We start from the raw sequence: 22,675 nt of genomic DNA on the forward strand, positions 1-22,675 counted from the left end.
GGGTCACATGAAAGAGACACTGTCTCTCTCCAAGCACAAGTCGTTTGGCTCCTGTGTCCCCCTGCCCCTCCTGCTCAGGGCTGCTTGTACTGGTGTGTGCCTGAGATAGTCCATTCCCAAGGATAGATTTGCTCATTTAAGCCTCACAACAACCCTACTGGGTGGGTACTATTCAAATCTACATTCCACAGATGGGAAAGAGAACCTAGAAAAGTTGAGGAATGTTTCCAGAGCTACAAGGTGGTGGAGCCAGTAACCAGTCCTAGGCAATGCGTCCCCAGTGCCTAAGCTTGAAGCCACTCTCTCACTAGAAAGCCCAATTGCGAGGGCACCAGTGACTAGAGATGGAGTTAGCATTACCATGTTTCTTCCTCTACAGGAGTCGCCATATTAAAATCAGTGACCCCGATAAATAAGAAAGGCTTTCCAAAATGAATGCCACTAAAAGTCATGTCATGAGTTCCATAAAATGGGTTCACAAAGATGTTATGCTTGGCTCAAAGGTTAAATTCCGAAGGACCCTTTCCAAACTGTATCTCCAAGGCAGTGATGACCCATGTGGACAGGCCTGGCCATGCTCACGTCTAGAGCCAGTGCATCACACAAGCTGACCCATGCTGTGCGTCCCCTCCCAACACACAGGAAATAAGCCCTCCAGGAAAGGAAGAAGTAGGGGGAGTAGCATTCCTTTCTTGTGAGGTTCTGTAACTAGGGAGGGGATGGGGGCACAGAACAGAAGGGTGGGGGAAGAAAAGCTCTGATTTGAGAGTTTCCGTTGGCTCTGAGACTCCCTCTGGCTCATCAATGAGTCCTTTCAGGGTTCCCTCTCCCCAACTAACTTATCATTTCCTGTCCCGCACACTACATCCATTGATGGGGTATCAGCAAATCCCACCAGTTTATACCAGAAGGACCCAAGGAGACTGGACAGTAATGGGGGAGGTGAGGAGAAGAGGCAGGAAAGTAAGGAGTGGCTTTCCATCCCATATTATCGGATTAAGACAGGATTTACTGTAATACAGGAAGCTGGCTCACCTTTGACTCATCTCATTGGTAGAGTGATAAGGACAATGGGATAGTCAGGTACTTAAGGGCAAACATGCAGGCCTGGCCTCTCCAAGGTGACTCACCACCAAAGCCTGCAAATGAACGAGTAGAGCCTGGTTGTGAGGACCAGAAGTAGGTGTCTCTTCTTTGTGTTTTTATTGGCCTACACCAGGCTTATAGCCCTAAGGAAGAATCTAGAAACTCTCAGTTTTCCCTTCCTGGTATTGGAAGGGTTGCTGTTCAACTCACACTAATTCTGCCTTGTCTGGTGCCTGACTCTGTTACAGAGGCATAGGCCCCCTAGTGGTCACATCTGTGCTACGTGACCTTCTACTCCGGGCCACTCTGATTGGTCCAGAGAGGGCACGTGACCAAAATCAGGCCAATCCGAGTCTTCCCTGGGATTTTTCAACTTGAAACAGTCAGTCAGAGACAGTCTCTCAGGTGTTGGGAACTACAAGATATGAAATTCGGGAGTTGTTGACAGCCAAGTTCCTCAGAAATCTGAGGGCAGTGCCCAGAGAGAAGCAGAGAGCAGACAGACAGAAAGCAGCTGTAGTTTTGGGTGTTCTTGGAGCCCACTGCCTCACTCCCCGCTTTACCACCTGGCCAACTACACAACGTTCTGTGGTATACCCTTCCAACCAAATCTCCTTTTAGTGTGAGCCAGTAGGAGTGTAAAACTACCACTTGTAATTCAAAAAGGCCTAACCAAATTAGGTAGCATCAAGGGAGGTGTCTGCAGTGGAGCTGTGGGATCCCTAGTACCATCCCCCTGTGCAGACATCCCTGTGTATATTAGAGAGTCACACACATCATACACATGTACAAACATGGCAGCAAGAGCCTTATTCAGCTAGCCAGACACAGTGGTATGCCCAGTTTGTGTCTGTAGTTCAAGAAACTGCTTATTTTCTGTTTCTGTCTCTCCCGCGTGTTTGCTTTTCTTTGCCTGCAAAGATGTGGTGGCTTGTGTCTCACCCTGGATGTTTATAGACACATGTCTGCTCATGCACACAGCACCCACGGCCATCCTCCTGCCTCTCCACCCTGGTTTCCTAACCCCCCAGGCAAAGGAGGGTGACAAAGCTTGACTGTTAAGACCATCAGATGAAGCCAACAAATACCTGTGTCTGCCTGCGACTTTAAAGACTGAGCCAAGCTCAGCTAGACAGGTGAGGTTCCCTCATTTGTCCCTCTGTTCTGACCTGGATGCTGACCCTGAGAGTTCTGACAGGGGTTCTCTGGCTGAGTAAGGACATGACAGAGGCCAGCCCAGCAGAGACTCAGGCCACGGTGGCTGGAACTGGGTACCATCCAAACTCAGACCAACTCACCTGCAGGTCAAAGAACTTGCTGTACCTCCGGTAGATGGTCTGGGATGTGGAGTCGGACCAGGTCACATTGATGATGTACACCTGTGGGGAAAAGGTAAGCACAAATGAGCGGGTGACTAAGGCTGAGCTTCAAGCTGTACCAGGCATCATTTAACATGACTGTGGGTGCACCATGGCCAGGACCATTCTTCTCATCTCTGTCCCCAAGACCTAGCACAGTGTCAGGTACCACACAGATGTTACACATGTTTATTTAAATACACACACACACACACACACGCGCGCGCGCACACACACCTAGAAAGATATCCAATAAACTGCTAAGGATGATTATCTTAGGAGAGCAGGATTACAAGTGGTTTTAATTTCCTTCATTTCATTTGTATGTATTTTATAAAACAAACACAAAATTGGAGTTGTCAAAAATGTCCACTGGTTCTCAAACTTTACAGTGAATCCGATTCTATAAGAGGCCTTTCTAAATTGCAGATGCTGGGGCCCCACTCTCTGAAATTCTGCACAAGTAGACCAGGAGTTTCAGGACTCAAGCAACTACATTTTAATTTTTTTAAGGCTTTATTTTTATAGAGCAGTTTTAGGTTCATAGCAAAATTGAGCAGAAAGTACAGAGAGTTCCCATATACTCCCTGCTCTCTCCCACCACTTGAGTGGTACATTTGTTAAAATTGGGCGTCTATACTTTTTTTTCCCCAAGATTTTATTTAAATTCAAGTTAGTTAACATATAGGGTAATATTTCAGGAGTAGACTTTAGTGATTCATCACTTACATGTAACACCCAGTGCTCATCCCAACAAATGCCATCCTTAATGCCCATCACCCATTTAGCTCATCCCCCCACCAACTCCCCTCCAGCAACCCTCAGTTTGTTCTCTATCATTAAGAGTGTTTATGGTTTGCCTCTCTTTTTTTTATCTTATTTTGTTTTTCTGTCCCTTTCCCTACACATTTTTTCTGTTTCTTAAATTCCACATATGAATGAAATCATATGATATTTTCTCTGACTGGCTTATTTGGCTTAGCATGATACACTCTAGTTCCATCCATGCTGCAAATGGCAAGATTTCATTCTTTTTCATCACTGAGTAATATTCCATTGTATAATCTTCTTTATCCGTTCATCAGTCAATGGACACTTGGCTCTTTTCATAATTTGGATATTATTGATAGTGTTGCTATAAACACTGGGGTGCATGTGCCCCTTTGAATCAGCATTCCTGTCTCCTTCGGATAAATACCTAGTAGTGCAATTGCCGGGTCATAGGGTAGTTCTCTTTTTAACTTTTTGAGGAACCTCCACACCATTTTCCAGAGTGGCTGCACCAGTTTGCATTCCTACCAGCAGTGCAAAAGGGTCCCCCTTTCTCCACATCCTCGCCAACATCTATTGTGTCCCGAGTTGTTAATTTTAGCCATTCTGACACGTGTGAGGTGATATCTCATTGTGGTTTTGATTTGTATTTCCCTGATGATGAGTGAGGTTGAGCATTTTTTCACGTGTCTGCTGGCCATTTGTATGTCTTCTTTGGAGAAATGTCTGTTCATGACTTCTGCCCATTTCTTAACTGGATTATTTATTTTTGGGGTGTTGAGTTTGATAAGTTCTTTATAGATTTTGGACATTAGCCCCTAATCCAATATGTCATTTGCAAATACCTTCTCCCATTCTGTAGGTTGCCCTTTAGTTTGTTGACTGTTTCCTTTGCTGTGCAGAAGTTTTTTTATCTTGATGAGGTCCCTCCCAATAGTTCATTTTTGCTTTTGTCTCCTGGCACCTGTACTTTTAACAAACCACTTCTGCTGTAGTTGATTCTCAAAACCCACCCTGAAAAGCACTTCAGGTGACCATAAGCAATTCAGAGATGTGCAATTCATCCCAGTATTCCTACGCCTTAACTCAGGGCCAGGCACAGACCAGAGCGGGTGCTCAGAAAACGTTTTGCTGCATTGGAGCACCTGAATGGCTCAGTCGGTTGAGCGTCCGACTTCGGCTCAGGTCATGTTCTCACAGTTAGTGAGTTTGAGCCCCACGTCAGGCTTTGTGCAGACAGCTCAGAGCCTGGAACCTGCTTCGGATTCTGTGTCTCCCTCTCTCTCTGTCTCTCCCCCATTCACACTCTGTCTCTGTCTCTCTCAAAAATAAACATTAAAAAAAAAAAGAAGAAAATATTTTGCTGCGCTGAACAATCAAACTGCCCTCTGGATGAGAGGCAGATTTGCAGGAGAGATGTCAGTGCATGTAAGATTTTTAAACTTGTCGGAAATGAAGGCGTTTCAGGACCCTATTTGTAATGTCTTCCCCACTTCCCAATGCTCAGTTAGGCTCTCCAAGGCTGCTGCCCCAGGCCACTCTAGAAGGCCTACTGGCCCAAGAGGTGGGCAGGCCTCCTGGCTGGAGAAAGAGAAAGTCCTCTGCCACATAATCTGGCCTACTGTCCCTACCATTTCTGTCCCTTTTACTGAACTCACACCAAAGACACATCCTCCTGAGGGAGGCCTCAGTGAGAGGCAGAGTCCCTTCACCCCCTCAGGACTAGTCTGCTGAACTTCCCCCCTCTAGTGCCTGCTATGACCTCTCTTGGGTTAAGGGCCAGCACGGAGACACAGTGAGACATCTACCTTGCTTCCTCCCTCAGAGGAGACTGAGCAGCTGTGTCCACAGCTGTGGGTCCCTTGCCAGAGCGCCCATCAGATTCTCCTGGCAAGCTTCATAAAAACTCAGATTCTGGGCACCTGCCTAGTGATTCTGATTCAGTAGGTCTGAGGAGACTCCATCAGTGACAACAAAATGGGCAGAGAAGCCAGGGGTCTCAGCCACTATGAGAAGGAAAGAATGTTAGCAAAGAGAAGTAGAATTTAGATCCCTTGGCATCAGGGTAGATGAATTCACCAGAGGCCTGGAGCAGAGCTGTCTTAGTTTGTTTGGGCTACTATAAGAAAATACCATGGACTGAATGGCTTACACAACAAACACTTATTTCTCACAGTTCTGGAGGCTGGAAGTCCAAGATCAAGGTTGCTGGTGAGACCCACTTCCTGACTTGCACATGGTCAATTTGTTGCCGTATGCTTACATGGTGGAGAGAAGGGGCTCTAGTCTCTTTCTCTTCTTACAAAGGCCCTAATCCCACCCCTGGGACTCCATCTTCACATCCTCATCTAAACCTTATCCCCTCCCAAAGGCCCCACCTCAAATATCACACTGGGGATTAGGGCTTCGATGTACAAATTTGGGAAAACACAAATGTTTGGTCCACAGCAAGGGTTTTGCACACAGGGATATGGGGCTTTATGTCTGGTACTCAGTTAACATCCAAGCAAATGAGCCCTGAATCCTCAGTCCCTTCTCCCCCGCACTGAGCTCTGTTACAGAGGTAGCCTTGTTCAGAGCAGGGTTCGTTCCAAAATGCAACTAAGGAGAGGGCCATAAAGCAAAGCAAATAGTGAGTGTTGCTCCCGTGACATGGAATATTTATGACATGTTTTGTGTGATCCTGATAAGAACGAACATAAAGTGAAAGACCATTCCTATCTTCACAAAACCAAAATAAACTATCATCTATTATTATAATAGATAGGGTTATGCTTTGCTTTATATCATATATAAACACATATCTCATATAATAAATGGTAGAAACCATTTTTAGGGAATGGTTACTTCATGCCAGCATAGTAAAACCATTGATATGCATTAGCTCATTTAATCTATGAGGTAGCTACCATTGCTATCTCCAGTTTGTACAGGAGGAAGCCGAGGTTCAGAGAAGCTACAGAACTTGCCCAAGGTCACACAGCTAGTACAATACAGAGCAAAGGACTTGACTCAGGTCCAGTTGAGTCCAATCACCATGCTGTTTACCACACTGGACTATCTTCCTATATGTAAATTTAGGAGTTTTTTTTTTTTATGTTTATTTTTGAGAGAGAAGGAGTGGGGAGAGGGGCAGAGAGGGGCGGAGAGGGGCAGAGAGGGGCAAGAGAGAGGGAAACAGAGAATCCGAAGCAGGCTCCGCGCTGTCAGCACAAAGCCCAACATGGGGCTCAAACCCATGAACTGTGAGACCATGACCTAAGCTGAAGTCAAACACTCAATCGACTGAGCCACCGAGGATCCCCAGGAGTGTGGATATTTAAATCAAACTACTTAATCAGGACTGAATGGTATCTTTCTTAATAAATTTCTGAGTGGCCTGAAAAGTCTGTGTACCCCTTGCACAGTGGATGAGCCTAGAGGATCATGGGGGAGTCATGTCAGTCCTGAGAGCCTGAGAGAAAGAAGAACTTGGGGCCCAGACAGAAGTCAGTGGTTAGGAATGCTACAAAACCAGATGAATGCGGAGGAAACCCTCATAACACAACTGGCTTCATTGACTGTGGCCGGATGCTCTGAAGTTTTCACTGGGGTTATAACCCACCCCAACCCCCCGGCTGACTCCCAGCTTCTTGCCCCCCAAGTCCTACCAGCTACATCTTCCCTCCCACAGGTCCCAGGAAGGGAGCAGATGCTGTATGTGGCCAGGTGCTGCCTTCCTGACCTCTGCCTGGGCAGAGGCACTGTAAGGAGGCCCCAAGGGGCAGTGCCCTCTCAGGAGAGAGCCTACAGACCATTAGACAGCAGCCTTTCTCCCCGGCCAGTCAAGCGGGGCCTGGAGGAAGGGCTTATCTGGGGCTTAACATGACCCATGCTCCATCCTCCCCAGTAATTAGGGGCTTCCCTTCACCTCCCAGGAAGAATTAATTATAGGCTCACAGCCTCTGGTGGCTGGGAGGTCTCTCCTTCTGCAGAGGAAGAAACTCAGACCCGGGATGGTGATTTGCCAAGGAAGAGGCACACGTTCTGGAGTCAGCCACACATGGGTTTCACTCTCAGGACCTTCCTTACTGGCTGTGAGACCTCAGCCCAGCCTCTCAGGGCCTCAGGTTCCTCTTCTACTCAATGGGCACAGGCTTTGGGGCTCTGGGCCTGACCCACTAGGCTGGTTACCGTGGCAGGTGTGCTCAACCTGTTAGTGCCAGAGCTGGGACTAGAGCCCAGACCTCCCAGTTCCCAGGCCAGGGCTAACCAGCACATGGGGGCACACTCTCCCCAATCTCTTCCACCCTGTGGAAAAGTCCTTTCCCTTCACAGGGAGCCATCTCTCTCTAACCCTTGACCTGAATCCACACCAAAGACAAGCCCCCTGGAGAAAAAGCAAGAGGGCAGGGTGAAAGAGGTTGTCCACGTGACCCATGCCAGCCACAGCCACCAGGCTGCAACCCAGCCGTGCTTCCCCTCAAAACACATTTCTTTCCTTGTTGGGCAAAGGATTGCTCCTGCTAACGTCTTGCCTCCCACTTCCCATGCTCGGAGCGAGCATGAGGTGACTTGGGTGCAGGGGTACAGAAATGAGCCCCCATCCCAGGTCCTCCCAAACTTTTAGGATTTACCAGGCGCCCCCGGCCTCCTTCCTGGACAAATGCTCTAAATCCTGAGTAAGAGAAATGGTCAGAGATTTCCCTGGAAATAGAAACCCAGAGATCCAAGGACAGTCTCCAGACCACTTTCTTTTATCTGGGCAGCCTATTTCAAAGGTTTGTCTGCTTTCTTCCAAACCTTGAACCTCTTAGATTATCATTCCAGATGAGCAATGGATATGCAAAATTCCAGCCCAACCCATACACCCTCCCACCCCCACCCCCACCCCCACGCCCACATTAGAGTTTCTTAAGCCTCCCTGAGCTGGCTCTAGTGGCACTAGAAACCCTAGAGATAAACCCCAGAGAAAGAGCAGGTGGAGGGGAAGGGGGACAGGGCAGAGGTCATCAGGGAAAGCCAGCTCTGTTTACCGGGCCTGCGTCAGGGGCCCAGATAAACTCTCCTCTGCTGCAGGAGCAGACGAGATAACATTACCTAGCAGCTGGTTCTCAAGAAAGGTTTGCAATTAAACATCCTGCTTCCACACACTTTGCTTGGGTTGTGTTTCCCGGGTGGAGTTTCCCTTTCTTCTGGATTTAAAAAAAAACATGGATTCTGTTTCCCCCATTACTGGCTGTTTCAGGCAGATGGTAGGCATCTTGGAAGCCTTGCTGTCGACCAGCAACTGCATCCAGCTTTTCTCGGAGAGGAAGCTCCCGAGTCTCATGTTCACCTGCCTCCCTTACCCTCTACAAGGAGGATCTCTACCCCAGACACAATGACGGAAACTCTCAGCAGACACCTGGCACGATGCCTTGGTCCAACCGGAGTGCCCACCCACTCCGGACCACCTTCCGTCTGCTCAGCTCATCAGGCCCAGAAATGTCTGAGACTGCCACGGCTTCCAAGTCTTGCTCGTTTCAACAAGAAAACAGTCATGATGCAAATTAGACCCACAGCTCAACTCCAGAGCACCGAGAATGAAACCCAGCCCAGTTCCTGTGGAGGACTATAGGCTGCGACCAATGAATGACCCAAAGATATGGCCCAACTGTTCTTAGAAGGCCTAGGACCTGCCCCATGTTTAATTAGAAAGTGCCAGTAAGGGGTGCCTAGGTGGCTCCATCGGTTAAACGTCTGACTTCTGCTCAGGTCATGATCTCGCAGTTCATGGGTTTGACCCCCATGTCGGGTAGGCTCTGTGCTGACAGCTCAGAGCCTGGAGCCTGCTTCAAATTCTGTCTCCCTCTCCTTCTGCCCCTCCCCACTCACACTCCATCTCTCTCTCTCTCTCTCTCTCTCTCTCTCTCTCTCTCTCTCTTTCTCTCAAAAATAAACAAACATTAAACAAAAAAATTTTAAATGCCAGTAAATACCAATTGTTCCCTGTGCTGACAAAAAGTACAGTTGTTTTTTTTTTATTTGTCTTACTATTTATTTATTTTTGAGAGAGAAAGAGAGAGAGAGACAGACCACGAGTGAGCAAGGGGCAGAGAAAGAAGGAGACAAAATCTGAAGCAGGCTCCAGGCTCCAGGCTCTGAGCTGTCAGCACAGAGCCCGATGCGGGGCTCTAACCCACAAACCACGAGATCATGACTTGAGCTGAAGTTGGACCCTTCACCGACTGAGCCACCCAGGTGCCCCCAAAAAGTACAGTTAGAGGCAAGGAGTTAGGAACTATGGAAGAACTCATATATCTTTGTGGCACTGTGGCTCAGTTTACTAAGGAAGACCTTATTTTCCCTGGACCCTTGCCAGCTGCCCCTGCCCCAAGGCCAAATGGAAACTCGGTGACAATCTTCCTTCACCTGCTCACACTATAGTCCATCAGTTAGCTAAGACTAGGGCCAGTGAATACTGCTATACACGGTGTTCACCGTCCAAAGATGTCCAGCCAAGGGGACAAGTAGGGGCTGAAATCTAACCCATACCCTGCACCTCAAACTGTGTATGTTGGCTGGAATCTGTGGGGAAAGGGGTGCTTTTTCTAATGAACAACACAATGGTTCCGGTCAGGACACAGCACTCTGTTCCCCTGGGTGGGTTGTCACTGCTCTTTAGGGCCCCTGAGGTCACAATATCTCCTCAGGACCCAGTTCTTCAACCCCCTCCAAATCTTCTAGATGGAGGGATGCTTAACGTTTGGAACTGACTGCTAAACGATTTGGCCCCAAAAGTCTGAAAGAACAGAGCCAGTAAAGGGGGGTTTACATCTGGGGACATGATGGTTGCTCTGGCTCCTGGCTGGAACGGTATCATCATGACAAATTCTCCGAGAAGGTGGCGCCAGCCTGTCTAAGGTACCAATCAGCTCTAACCTTCTATTCAAAGGGCCCCATGTACGACATTCTACCCCAGGGAGGGGAGGAGTGGAACGTAAGTTCCAAATTAGGCCAGACTGACCTCTGAGGTCCAGACCACCTGGCAAGGCAGAAGACCCCAGGGCTTTGCCCCCAATACAAATGGCTACACCAAACACTGGGACGATGACCCCTTTCCTCCCTGCTGGGGCCCATAGAAACCCATAGTAAACAGTGGAGGCCGTGGTGTCAAAGGTGTCACCTTGATGGCACCCAGAATCCACCATCTGACCTGGATCCACTGGCCTAGAAAGTCTGTGTCCATCTCTTGTGGTGCCCACAGTCTTTTTTTCACAATTAACCAGTTCTTATATCTCCCTTTGTTTGGTAATTGTTGGCTCAGAACAACCCAGCAATGGACACACGCTGTGTCCCCGTCTATTTAACACACTCAGTATGTCCCTCCCAGCAGCAAGGGCAGCAAACATCTTCCCCAGCAACCCTGGAGTTCTCTCAGTCCTCAGGGCACACTGAAATAAAGATTGACTGGTAGATCTACTGGGTGAAAATCCGGGGGGTTTGAAGCACCAAAGAGGTCACTAGCAGCAAATTTTGCCCCAACCCCAGAAGCAAATTCCCAGTGGCCAAGGGTAGAACACAAACATATCTGGCTCAGTGCAAGCATCTTTGCCAACCTAAAACCCAGTCGGCAAAATCAAGTTCAATAGCCTGTGGCCACTTGGCTAAAGTTTCTGAGCACTCTCAGGGTCTGGCCCTATTAAAATTCCAACCCCTCCTCTAGGGTGGGTGCTTGTTCTTGGAGTGGGGAGGATGGTGATGCTGCAGATTTGGGGGAACAACCACAACCTGGAAGCCCGGACTCGGAGGGTGACCCCCGCCCCAGCATGCACATGTACACATTGACCACTGGGTTAATGACCAGGTGGTAGAACCTTTCCAGTCCTCAGACCACCCTACTCCAAGCTCCCTCTGGACCTCATGTTTATGGACCGGTCACAGTAAATGCAGCTGCAGCCACCCCAGGAAGGCTCCGGGAGGGGTGGGGCATGTGCTAGGAGGGGCATGTGCTCCTCCCAGAACTACCCATCCACCAGCCACCAAAACACAGACACTGCCACTGCAGGCGTGCACTAAATGGCCCTCATCTTGGATAAAGGGCTTTTCAAAGGGGTTTGGAGAGAAGACAGTCAGCAGGCTCCTGTACCATATAAAACAACTTCAAGAGTGTTTTGTGGGTATCCATCATACTCAGTGTGGGTGCCTGCTATTGTCAGCACGGATCATGGGCCTTGACTGTGTTTAGCTTGGAGGGCAGTGGGTAGGCAAGAAGGTCTGGAAAAAGCCTCCATATTGCTTGTGCCTCCACTTACTACTCTGCAAGAAGGGGATAGCAGTAGTTACCTCACCTTTGGGCAGTTGTGAGGATTCAGTGAGCTAATCCTGTATCTCCCCATAAGAATGGAAGCTCCCAAAGGCTGATTATGGTATACTAATGCTCAGCATGGTATTTTATGCCAAAGAGGTGCTCACTTAGTGTCCCTTAAGTAAGTCAAGGGACAAAACAATCAGCAAATGTTGACTGAGTGCTTACCTAGTACGTGGTTTTGTGCCAAGCTAAAAATGAGGCAAAGTCCCTGACCTCCAGGCTCTTACAGCTCAGCCAGACAAATCAAGTAGGGAAACAGTGCGCAATGGAGTCATGGGGTACCAAAAAGTGAGGCTCAGAAAGGACCAAGGTTGGCACCACGGAGGAGGAAGACAGCCTTGAAAGCATTTGAAGGAATTAAATGTTAGCGCCAACATTGCTCTGCTGTGTGGGCTTGGGCAAGTGCCATAACTTCTCTGAGTCAGGTAAGTGTGGTTTATAATGGGAACTTCTCATCAAATGTGACAATGGACATGAGGTGCTCAGCACAGGGCCTGGCACATGGCAATCACCCAACCAACATTAGCTATTTAGACACCCAGGAAGAGAGAGAGAGAGCACAAACCAACTTCTTTCCCTTTGCCATGAGACATGGATCAGGACACCAGGAATTGGAAAAGGAAGTGGGAAACAGGGATGCAAATGGACAAGGGCGAATGCGCGCGCGCGCGCGCGCACACACACACACACACACACACACACACACACACACGGCAGTGGCGGAACCAGCACTGGCCTGGGAAAGCAGAAAGCGCCAACATTAACTGCTGCCTGGAGCCAGGAAAACAATGGCCATCCTAAGGAGCACCCGCTGAAAGGACGGGCAAGCTGTGGCAGGCCTCTCTGGGTCGGAGGCTTTTTTTCTTCTTTATTTCATATTTCCTGCAGGGAAAATGAGTGTCTAAAGCAGGAGCTCCCAAGATTTACAAACCCTACACGGACCTTAAAAAAAGGGTTCAGCTGTCCAAGCTCTGTCTATATAATTCCGTTTTTATGACCCTTTTTCTTAGATTGGTTTCACTGGGAAGAACGCTAATTGCCACGCTCACTTTATAGAGCACTTGCTGCTCTACAGGCATTCTAGGCCTAGCATTCTAGGCCTTGCTGAGCACTTTAGTCAGATTATCTCACTGAATCCTTACGATCAGGGAGGCGAGTGTTGTTATCATCTTCAGCCCACAAATGAAGACACCTAGAGAAGTAACTGGTCTACCTAGCTTATACTGGCAGCAGGCCATGAAGCTCAGCTTCCAATGTGCCACTGATGACACAGTCAGATGTCATCCTCTTCAATAACTACAGAAGACTTGCTGGAACAAGCCAGAGTCCCTGTCGCAAGGGTTCGTCCTCATGGTTCAATGCTCTGTCAAGGGGTTACTTCATGTGTGGATGATCTATCAGTCAGCACTGAGGTCACCCATGCACCAGGCTGGTAAGGAGGCCTGCGTGGGGACCAGCACTCTATCTTGCATGATCTGAGTTACTCTAAGTAACCCAGATGAAAAGTTCTTACTCTCTCTGAGCCTCACTCTCCATCCATAAAACAGGGGTGCTAATAACTGCTTCCCTGTGAAGATTAATGAGAACAGAAGAACCAGCAACCAGTGCTTGGGATCCCATAGCTGCTCAGTAAATGTGATCTCCCTTTTCCATCTCCTCCTTCATAGTGCCTGGCATGGTCTTTTGCGCTTAGAATTTTAGCCTCTTCCCTAGAAGTTTCTGGAGGCACCAGTTAGCCCGGGTCTTGAAAGGAACCCACTTTGGGTTTCTAGAGCCCTGGGCATGGTCCCTACTACATGCTTTCCAGAGTCCCTGAGGGCCCATGGTCGAACCTTTGTACCTTCCTCCCTCCCTCCAACTGTGCCACCACCCTCTGGTCCCAAGCCAGCTCTGATCAGAGCAGACAGGTCTGACCACCTTGCAACAGCAGGTGCTCCAATGGAGAGGCAGCAATAGGCAGTGAACATCTTGGCTCATGCCCAGGAGCCCAGAAACGGTGGCAGTACGCCCAGACCAGGGGGAGAAGGCTCACCCTACTATGAAAACTGAGAAAAACTCTAGATGCGTGTTGTCATTCGGGAGCTAGAGTCCTGGAAACCTTAAAAAAATGTTTCCTCTCCTGATCCAAAAAAAGGGTCATCCTCCTGGGCTTTCACGGGGTTTGGATGTAGCCCAGTGGGTCCAGAAAAGGATGAGAAATGAGGATTCTCACTCCACACACTCTCAAGTCAATGACTGACCTGGGCCCGCTGACCTGGACACACACATCCTGCGAGCGTGCCCCACTCCCTCGTCACACCCTGGAGAACAAGGCAAAGGTTAACACACACAGCTTGGTTTCCTCTTCCTGGGAAACAGAGCAGCTGGGCAAGGCCAGAGGCCAGTGGCCTCCTCCACACACAGTGCGCAGGGGAAACGACCCCAGTGTTTCCTCCCCACCATCTGACACACTCACACCTTCCTTTCTGCTGTGCTCAGCAAAGCTCAACTTTTGACACAGGGCACATAGCTGTTATTAGGAGTTTTGTTAAAAGGGACAGAGGGGAACAGAGTGGAACAATTGTTTTCGAAAGCATTTTGGCAATCTCTATCCCAAACTTACATTGCCCTTGACTGAGTAATTTCACCTCTAATAATTTATCCACACAAGTGTGTGTATGCATGGGTGTGCACATGTGTGTGTGTGGTATGTGTGTTGTGTTTATATATATAAAGATGCTTATGGCAGCACTGGTTGCAAAAATAAAGAAAAAATAAGGAATACTGAATGTCTAGTGATTTTATAAGTGGTCAAATAAATTACGATTCACACGCCAATTCAAGAGAAGGTGGATCTTTCTGGGTCATTTTGGTAAAAATGTCCACAGTACACTGAGAAAAGAAAACAAAAGAGATTACAAAACAGTACATATGCAATATGATTAGATTTATTTGGGGAGATGGGTGTATGGGGGGGGTTGTGTGAGTGCACATACAGGTACATTTGAAAAGTCTGGAAAAAAAAATACAACAAACTGATTAGTAGTTATTTGGGTTAAGAAAAGAGAAATGGAATAATTTCACTTTATACATTTCTATCTTGTTTTATTTCTTCTGGACATGTATGTCTTTCATAATTTAAAGCAAAATTTCCATCTTATAAAATAATTGTGTCTTAGCTAATGTCGGCTCCTAAATATTCTGCTAACATCCAGCATTTGCTCCTTCTTGGGGGGGCAGCAGGGGACTTCAGTTCAATGTTGAGCCCTTGAAGCCAAGGTCTGCACCCTGTGCACACATACAATCCCCTCCAAGTGCTTTAAAAACACTGCCTCCCAGGCCTTATCCCACATCATTTAAATCAGAATCTTAGAAGGTGGGATGGACACTGGTAGTTTTTGGAGTTCCCCAGGTGACTCTACTGGTTGTTACAGGTTGACAACCACTAAGGGGAACCAGTACCAAAAATACCAACGAGCTAGCTGAAAGAAATACTCATTAAACAGAAAGCAACATGATGGTATAATTTGTACTATGAACAGTCAGCTCTGCCTTCAAGAGCACTAGTGAGAGAGTTTGTAGTCAGTGATTTTTCTGAAAGTTCCACTGACAATTTTGGAATTCACCAGCTCAAATGGGGAAAAGAAAACAAGGGGCTCATTTGTTCTGAGCTATGGCTGTGTTTCGCTTTCTTTGGCAGCCAGTGACCATCCTCCCCTCCGCAGAACCTACAGCAGTGCCTGAGGGGTCAGAGCTCAGCCCTTCTCGGCTCTAGGAGAAACAGCTGACAGAATTAGAGGTGCTGAACCCAGAAAAAGTATTTAAGGGACATACGACAGCTGGTTTCATATATTTAAACAACTACGAATATGGGAGGTTCAACTCCATTTGTACCCAAAGGAAGGTGGTGGGTGATGAGTGCAAATTATAGGAAAGCAGGTCCTTCCTAATGTCAGGAAGAACCTTCCAGCCAGAGTGGCCCCAGGATGGAAGGGGCTGTCTTAGGAAGGAATGGGATGATTCCTTCTGTGTCAGGAGATGACTGACCTCCTATCTGTGACATTGCTGGAAAATCCCTTCCCACTCAGCCCTCCAACCTCCCACTGTATGAGGCCAGAAACTCAAATTTTTAGCAAAATACACTAGGAATGCAGCTCCTTTAATAAAAAGTTTTCCGCTCTCAACAAATTTGGCCTGAGCACCAGCTGAGTGCCAGGCTCTGCCCTAGGTGCTGGGCGTACAAGCAGTGAGCCAGTCTGTCTTCATGGAGCTTGCATGGGGAACATCAGGTACACATATAATCATTTCTGATGGTCCAATAAAATGGAGTATAGTCACAAGAGGGGAAGTGGCTACTTTAGACACATGGTCAGGGAAGGCCTTTCTCAGGAGTGGATGTTTGTGTTGAGACCAGAATGCAAAGAGCAAAGCACTGCCCACCAACTGGTGAGGTGGGTGGGACCTCAGTGTGACGCAATCCAAAATTGGAAGGGAACCCACCCTCCCCTCATATACAAAAGTTAACTCAAAATGAATCAAATACATCCATGTGAGCAGTAAAACTGTAAAAGTCTTAAAATATAGGTGCAAATCTTCATGACCTCGGACTAGCCAACGGTTTCTAATATATGACACCAAAACAGCAATCAAGTAAATTGGACTTCATCAAGTTTTAAAAGTTTTGTCCTTCAAAGGACAGCAGCAACAAAGTGAAAAGACAATCTACAGAACAGGATAAAATATTTGCAAACCATATATTTGCTAAGGGCCTTGTATCTGGAGCATATAAAGAACTCTTTTTTTTTTTCTTTATTTTTTCTTTTTTTTCTTTTTTCTTTTATTTATTTATTTTTTAATGTTTATTCATTTTTGAGACAGAGAGAGACAGAGCATGAACAGGGGAAGGTCAGAGAGAGAGGGAGACACAGAATCTGAAACAGGCTCCAGCCTCTGAGCTGTCAGCACAGAGCCCGACGCGGGGCTTGAATTCATGGACCGCGAGATCATGACCTGAGCCGAAGTCGGACACCCAACCGACTGAGCCACCCAGGCGCCCCTAATTTTTCTTTAATGTTTATTCATTTTTGAGAGACAGAGACAGAGTACGAGTGGGGGAGGGGCAGAGAGAGAGGAGGAGACACAGAATCCAAAGCAGGCTCCAGGCTCTGAGCTGCCAGCACAGGGCCCAATGCAGGGCTCGAACCCATGAACTGTGAGATCATGACCTGAGCCGAAGTCGGACGCTCAACCGACTGAGCCACCCAGGCGCCCCAAAGAACTCTTACAACTCAATAACCCAACTTAAAAATGGGCAAAGGATCTGAGTAGAGTTTTCTCCAAAGAAGATATACAAATGGCCAATAAGCACAAGAAGAGATGGTCAACATCATCGGCCATCAGGAAAATGTAAATCAAAACCACGGTGAATGACCAATTCATATCTACCTATGATGGCTATAATCACAGACAAGAGAATAATAAGTGTTGACGAGGATGTAGAGAAATTGTAACTGCCACACACCGCTGGTGGGAATATCAAATAGTGTCATTACTGTGGAAAACAGTCTGGCAGTTCCTCGAACGGTTAAACACAGAGTCACCATATGGCCCAGCAATTCTATTCCAGGGTATCTGCTTACGGGAAATGAAACTCATATCCACATAAAAACTTGTATGCAGACGTTCACAGCGGCATTGTATTATAAAACATTATATATTAGGGGCGCTCCTGGGTAGCTCAGTCAAACATCTGACTTCGGCTCAGGTCATGATCTCCCGGTCTGTGAGTTCAAGCTCCGCGTCGGGCTCTGTGCTGACAGCTCAGAGCCCGGAGCCTGCTTCAAAGATTCTGTGTCTCCCTCTCTTTCTCTGCCTCTCCCCCACTCATGCTCTGTCTCTTCAAAAATAAACATAAAATATATATATTATATAATAACCAGAAAGTGAAAACAACCCAAATGTCTGCGAACTGACGAACAGGTAAATAAAATGATGTGGTACAGTCATACAAGGGAACATTACTCAGTTATAAAAAGGAAGGTACTGACACAGGCTACAACACGGCCGAACCTTGAAAACATTATGCTAAGTGAAAGAAGCGGACACAAAAGGCCACGTTCTATATGATCCCATTCCTATGCAATGCCCAGAAGAGGCAAATCTATAGAGACAGTAAGAGATTAGTGGTTGCCCAAGGCTGTGAGCGGTGGCATTAGGGGAAATAGGAAGTGACTGCTAAGAAATAGGGTTACTTTTTAAGAGGATGAAAATGTTCTAAAATTGACAGTGGTGATGGCTGCACATTATTTGTGGATCTACTAAAAACCATTGAACTGTATGCTTTAAATTGGTGAATTGCATGGTATATGAATTATATCTCAATAAAGCTGTTTTTAAAAACGGTAGAGGGGCACCTGGGTGGCTCAGTCGGTTAAGCCTCCGACTCTTGATTTCAGCTCGGGTCACGATCTCACAGTCATGAGATCTAGCCCCGTGTCAGGTTCCGCTAGGGGTGTGGAGCCTGCTTGAGAGTCTCTCTCTCCCTCTCTCTGTGTCCTTCCCCCACTGTGACACCCTCCCTCTCAAAAAAAATTAAAAACAAAATAATAAAACACACACACAAAAACAACACAACGCTGTTTAAAAAAAAAAATTAGAAAGGAAAAGATGTCGCTCTTGGTTAAGAAATTCTTGCCAGACAGGCTCCATCTCTCCATTCTCTCAGTGTGTCTAATTCCTTCAAGGACTAGTTGGGACCCGCTGCCTCCTAGAAGCCTCCCTGGACTGCCTCAGCCCTGATGTTCCCTCTGCCTCTTCATCTGGTACCCAGCAAGTTTGTGTAGGTAGGGGTCATGTCACGTCCTTTAGTCTTGAAGAAAACTAATCCTGGGCCTCTGATCTCCACATTACAGATCACCAACACTGGCACATAGTAGGTGTGCCTGGCTTAAAACGTACCTCGTTTCCCAGGCTCGGAAAGAAGAAACAGGTTCTCTTTCACAGATGACTGGAAAGAACTGACGCCAGAAACATCTTGCTCTCTTTGCCTAGAGAGTTCGCTGGCCCCGGCAGAGCCTGGCGTGTGGTAAAACTTTCCCAATCAAGCAGCAAAACTGGGAATACCATCAGCTCCTGTTCGGCTTCCAGGATAGAGAAACTGCTCTTAAAATCTGCTAACCCCACTCTGATGTTGAAAGCGTCCACAGGAGAGTAATTGCAGAACTCGGTGAGATCTGCTCCCCTTCTCTAGAAACGTGTTTCTCTGTCTATTCACAGTCCTGACCTTGGAGTTTGGTCCAACCTCCTTCCATCTGGTCCCACCCACCCCTTGCCCCCCAATCCAGGCCTATTAGCCTCTCTGCCCAGGCAGGGTCTTTTCCCCTTTTCCCCAAACCCTTAGGAGTACATAATAGCTACGGCACCCACTTCAGTACCAAAGACCCAGGTTGCCAATTGCACATGTATCCATTCCTCCAAGCCATTCCCAGAACTGTCCTCGACTGGGTCATAATCCCCTTGAAAGTAAGTATTTTATCCTGACTTCCCTCGTTTTCCCTAAATATCTCAGGATACTGGGCACATGGTAGATCCTCAATAAAGACTTGTCACTTTCATCTGATAAACTTCAGTTCCGTCCAGTAAAGAAGTTGAGAGCTGACCGTGTGCTGAGCTTTGCACTGGATCAAATACAATGCAGTCCCGGCCTCAGGGGAGCTCCCAGACTCGTGAGAAAAAGCGGTACTAGTGGGTAATTTGCTGTAGAAGCTAGATTGAGAGATGTGGACGATCATGGGGGCACTCAGAGCAGGGGCGCCAAGCTGAGATGATTTCCTGAAGGTGGTGGTGCTGGAGGTGAGGCGAAGGGTGAAAGATGTGGAAGGTAAGCTGGGTGACAAGGTGAGGATGGCCGAGGTGGAGGGTGTGGTAAAGCAGAAGAACAGGCATAGACGAAGGCCAGTGGGGGAGGGGGGCAGGCAACAGCCTGACCTCCGTGTAGAGCCAGGAGTAACTGGGGTGGCCGGTGCCTGAAGCCTGAGGCAGTGAGCACCAGGAGGTAAGCCTGTGGCTCTGAGGCTCGAGGGAATGACGAAGGCTGAGGAGAGCAGGAAAGGAGGGGGGCAGAGAAGCAGAGGTCACAGCCAAAGTGTTTCTCAGGTGGGCAACCTGGAGTGGTTTGGGGCTGGAGAGGGAGGGAAGAAGGGGCCTGGAGAAGATCTAAGAAGGAAGAGATGAGGGTGAAGAAGCCCAGAAGGAGCAGAAGGGGGCCTGGGAGAGGAGGGGCATGAAGGTGAGGTCAGGCTGGTCATGAGAGAACGAGGGTAGGGAAAGGCATGGGGTCCAGTAAGGGGAGAGGGGACATTTGGAGGCTGAGAAATCTCCAGACATCTCCAGGGGACGCCAGATGGGCCACAGTCATGATGCAGTGGAATGACTGAAACAGATCTCAGGGCTGAGAGCGGGGGGACCCCAGTTCCTGGCAGTGCATGGGGTGCTGTGCTGCTCGCTGCCGGGCAGAGCAAAGAACGGCTGACACGTAGAGACATTCATTGCAGACGAGGTGTAAGCAACTTTTGGAAAAGGAGAGGGACCAAGCACTAGAAGTCCGAGGCTTTGTTTTATGCTCAAATCACTCCCCCGGTCCAGATCTGAGAGCAAACCTTATAAACTTCCCCTCCCTCCCCCAAACTTGGCTCAGAATCCAGAGCCATTTGAAACGAGGGAGGGGAGTACAGGTCACATCTTCTGGGCCCCTAACCCGCTTCTCCCTGCCCCTTCCTGCTGCAAGGCCAGAGGAGACCCTCTTCCCTGCCACAGCCAACTCCAGGATGTCATTTGCTCCTAGGTCCCCTCGGGGAGGAGGAGGAGGGACCTGCCAAGCTGGCTGGAGAAGAGCCGTGCACAGCGCCCAGGGAAGCCTGCCAGAGGCTGCATCTGGCGCGGCTTCCCGCACCGATTCCCCATCTGGCCCAGGCTTGGAGGTGAGACGAGAAACATACAGCCGGCCTCCTCCCCCAGCGCCCCCCAAAGTCACGTCATCCAGGCATTCCCTGGGGGAGGGTGGCCCCCTCCCTCTGACCTCAGCCTGTTTCACTTGGCCAGAGCCCACCTCCAGGGAGCAGGCCCCCTCCCCACATCTTCACTCACACCCAGGCCCATGCAGGGAGAGGCGTGAGCTATAGATTCCAGCCCTCCCAGGCCACACACCAGAGCCCCAAATCAGGGCCCGCCCCTCTTAGCCCTGTCTTCTGAGATGCCAGCTGGGCTGCAGAGGGGGGCTGGGAGGTTGGGGCGTTCAGCCAGATTCCGCAGCCCCCATCTTCCACCCTATGCGTGGACTCTCCCTCCAGCTTTAACCAAGGGGTCAGGGCCCGGGGAGAAAAGACAGGGAAGCCCAATGTGTGGTGTCCAACGGATGCCGGTATCAGATGCTAGCTTTGCCTCTTATTTGGTGTAAGATTTTGCACAAATTATCTAATTCCTCTGAGCCTCCATTTCCTCGGCTATAAACTGAGCAAACTGCTTTGGACGGTCTGAGTGAGGATTAAATGGGAAGATGCCTGCAAAGTGCTCAGCACGGGCCTGGCCGGCAGCAAACACCCAACGTGCGGCAGTTCGTTCCTTTAATTTGCTGGCTTCCCTCTGTGGTATTGCCAAAGGGTGCAGTCCTGCCTCCACAACCGCCCTTGGCCGGCTCTGAGTACGAGTGGTAAATCTATTATTATTTTATTACTGATTTCATCCTCCTTATTTATTTTTATAGTTATTTACTCTGGGTAGGAGACAAGTGAACTTTTCTGTCGACTATACCTATATGCACAAAAGCAACTTCAGTGAATTTATTTTGAATATACTCTCTAATGGGGTGCTTCCCATGCAGATGTAACCCCCAGTGGCCCAAGCCCCGCCCCAGAAATTCTGGAGCTCTCATGCATCTGCATACACACACGTATTATTCCCTGGCATCCTGCCATGCACCCCACTCCCCCGAACACAGAAGCAGCGGGTCCAACACCAAGCCCCTTGCCCAGCCATTCGATCACATGCTCTCTGCCCTGATGTACTGCCCAGCACTGGGATGGAGTGGAGAGCCTCACTACCACACCTGTTAACAGTGAGCACACCAGGAAGCTCAGAGCAAACCCAGGGCAGCCCCTTGGTGGGGGGCAAAGAGACTCACTGCCAACACACAACCCTGGTAGAAACTGATCTAAATGCCAAGCCCTGTTAGAGACCGTCCCACCTCCGCAGGGAACAACCCTTTAAGCCCAGAGTCATGAGTTGAACCACCCAACAGAAAAATTTTAGATGGGCATTTACCAAAAAAGAAAGACAAATGGCCAATCCATCCATGAACATATACCCAACCCCATCTGTAAATGAAAAAAGAAATTAGAGCTTTAAGACATTATTTTTTTTTTTTAGCTGAATGGCAAAACATTCAAGTGTGGGGAGTCCCAGTGCTGATGAAGCTATGAGGAGCAGATATGACTCATATGCTGTAGGAGGAGCCTGAATTCTTCTAGGAGGGCCATTTGCCAATGTATATTGAAATGAGAAATGCAACCTCTGTGACCCACCAACTCCCCTGCCAGAAATGTATCCTGGGGATAAACTCACAAAAGTGTGTTAAGTTGTATGTTCAGGGCCGTATCCATCAAACTGTTCCAGGATATCCTCGGAATTAAATTCTTTGCAACTACCCCAAGAGCAAGAGCATCTAGGTTGGCCCATAGGAACTTGGTTGAATCAAGGGAGAAGAACAAGGTGCAGAAGAATCCATCCTTTTTTGCATAAATACTCTTAAGGCAGTGCTGGCTTTGTCTAGGAAGGTGCCATTCCTGTACCCTGGCTTTTAGCCACCTGGTTTTAACCCCTTCCCTCAAAGGGCTGGGATCCTGGTGCTGGTTGCCCAACTCACAGAGCACCACAAGTTTCATGGCACCTGAGGAAGGGACAGAAGCCATCCTAGCAAACTCCAAGCAGGCTCTCTGCTGGAGGCGGCCACACATACACGAGCTCCGGGAAAAACACAGACACAAACCCTGTGCACAGGCGCGAGGAGTGCCTCCATTTTATACAAGACGATGCTAAGGTTCTGAGAGGGTAAGGGACTCACTTAAGGTCACACAGCCAGGATGTGGTAGCCTTG

At 48.4% G+C, this 22,675-nt stretch overlaps 1 protein-coding gene across 3 annotated transcripts in view; it reads right to left on the minus strand.

Moving 5' to 3' along the window:
* The window catches only part of SH3PXD2A (SH3 and PX domains 2A), a 235,228-nt gene that overhangs the window by 178,864 nt on the left and 33,689 nt on the right, over positions 1-22,675 (minus strand). For all 3 annotated transcript variants that reach the window (XM_027062986.2, XM_027062987.2, XM_027062985.2), the window contains exon 2: positions 2,385-2,465. In XM_027062986.2, coding sequence (XP_026918787.1) covers positions 2,385-2,465 — 81 coding nt within the window. The remainder of the gene's footprint in view (positions 1-2,384; positions 2,466-22,675) is intronic.

Source organism: Acinonyx jubatus, chromosome D2 (genome assembly GCF_027475565.1).
Source record: "Acinonyx jubatus isolate Ajub_Pintada_27869175 chromosome D2, VMU_Ajub_asm_v1.0, whole genome shotgun sequence".
Classification (NCBI taxonomy): Eukaryota; Metazoa; Chordata; class Mammalia; order Carnivora; family Felidae; genus Acinonyx; species Acinonyx jubatus.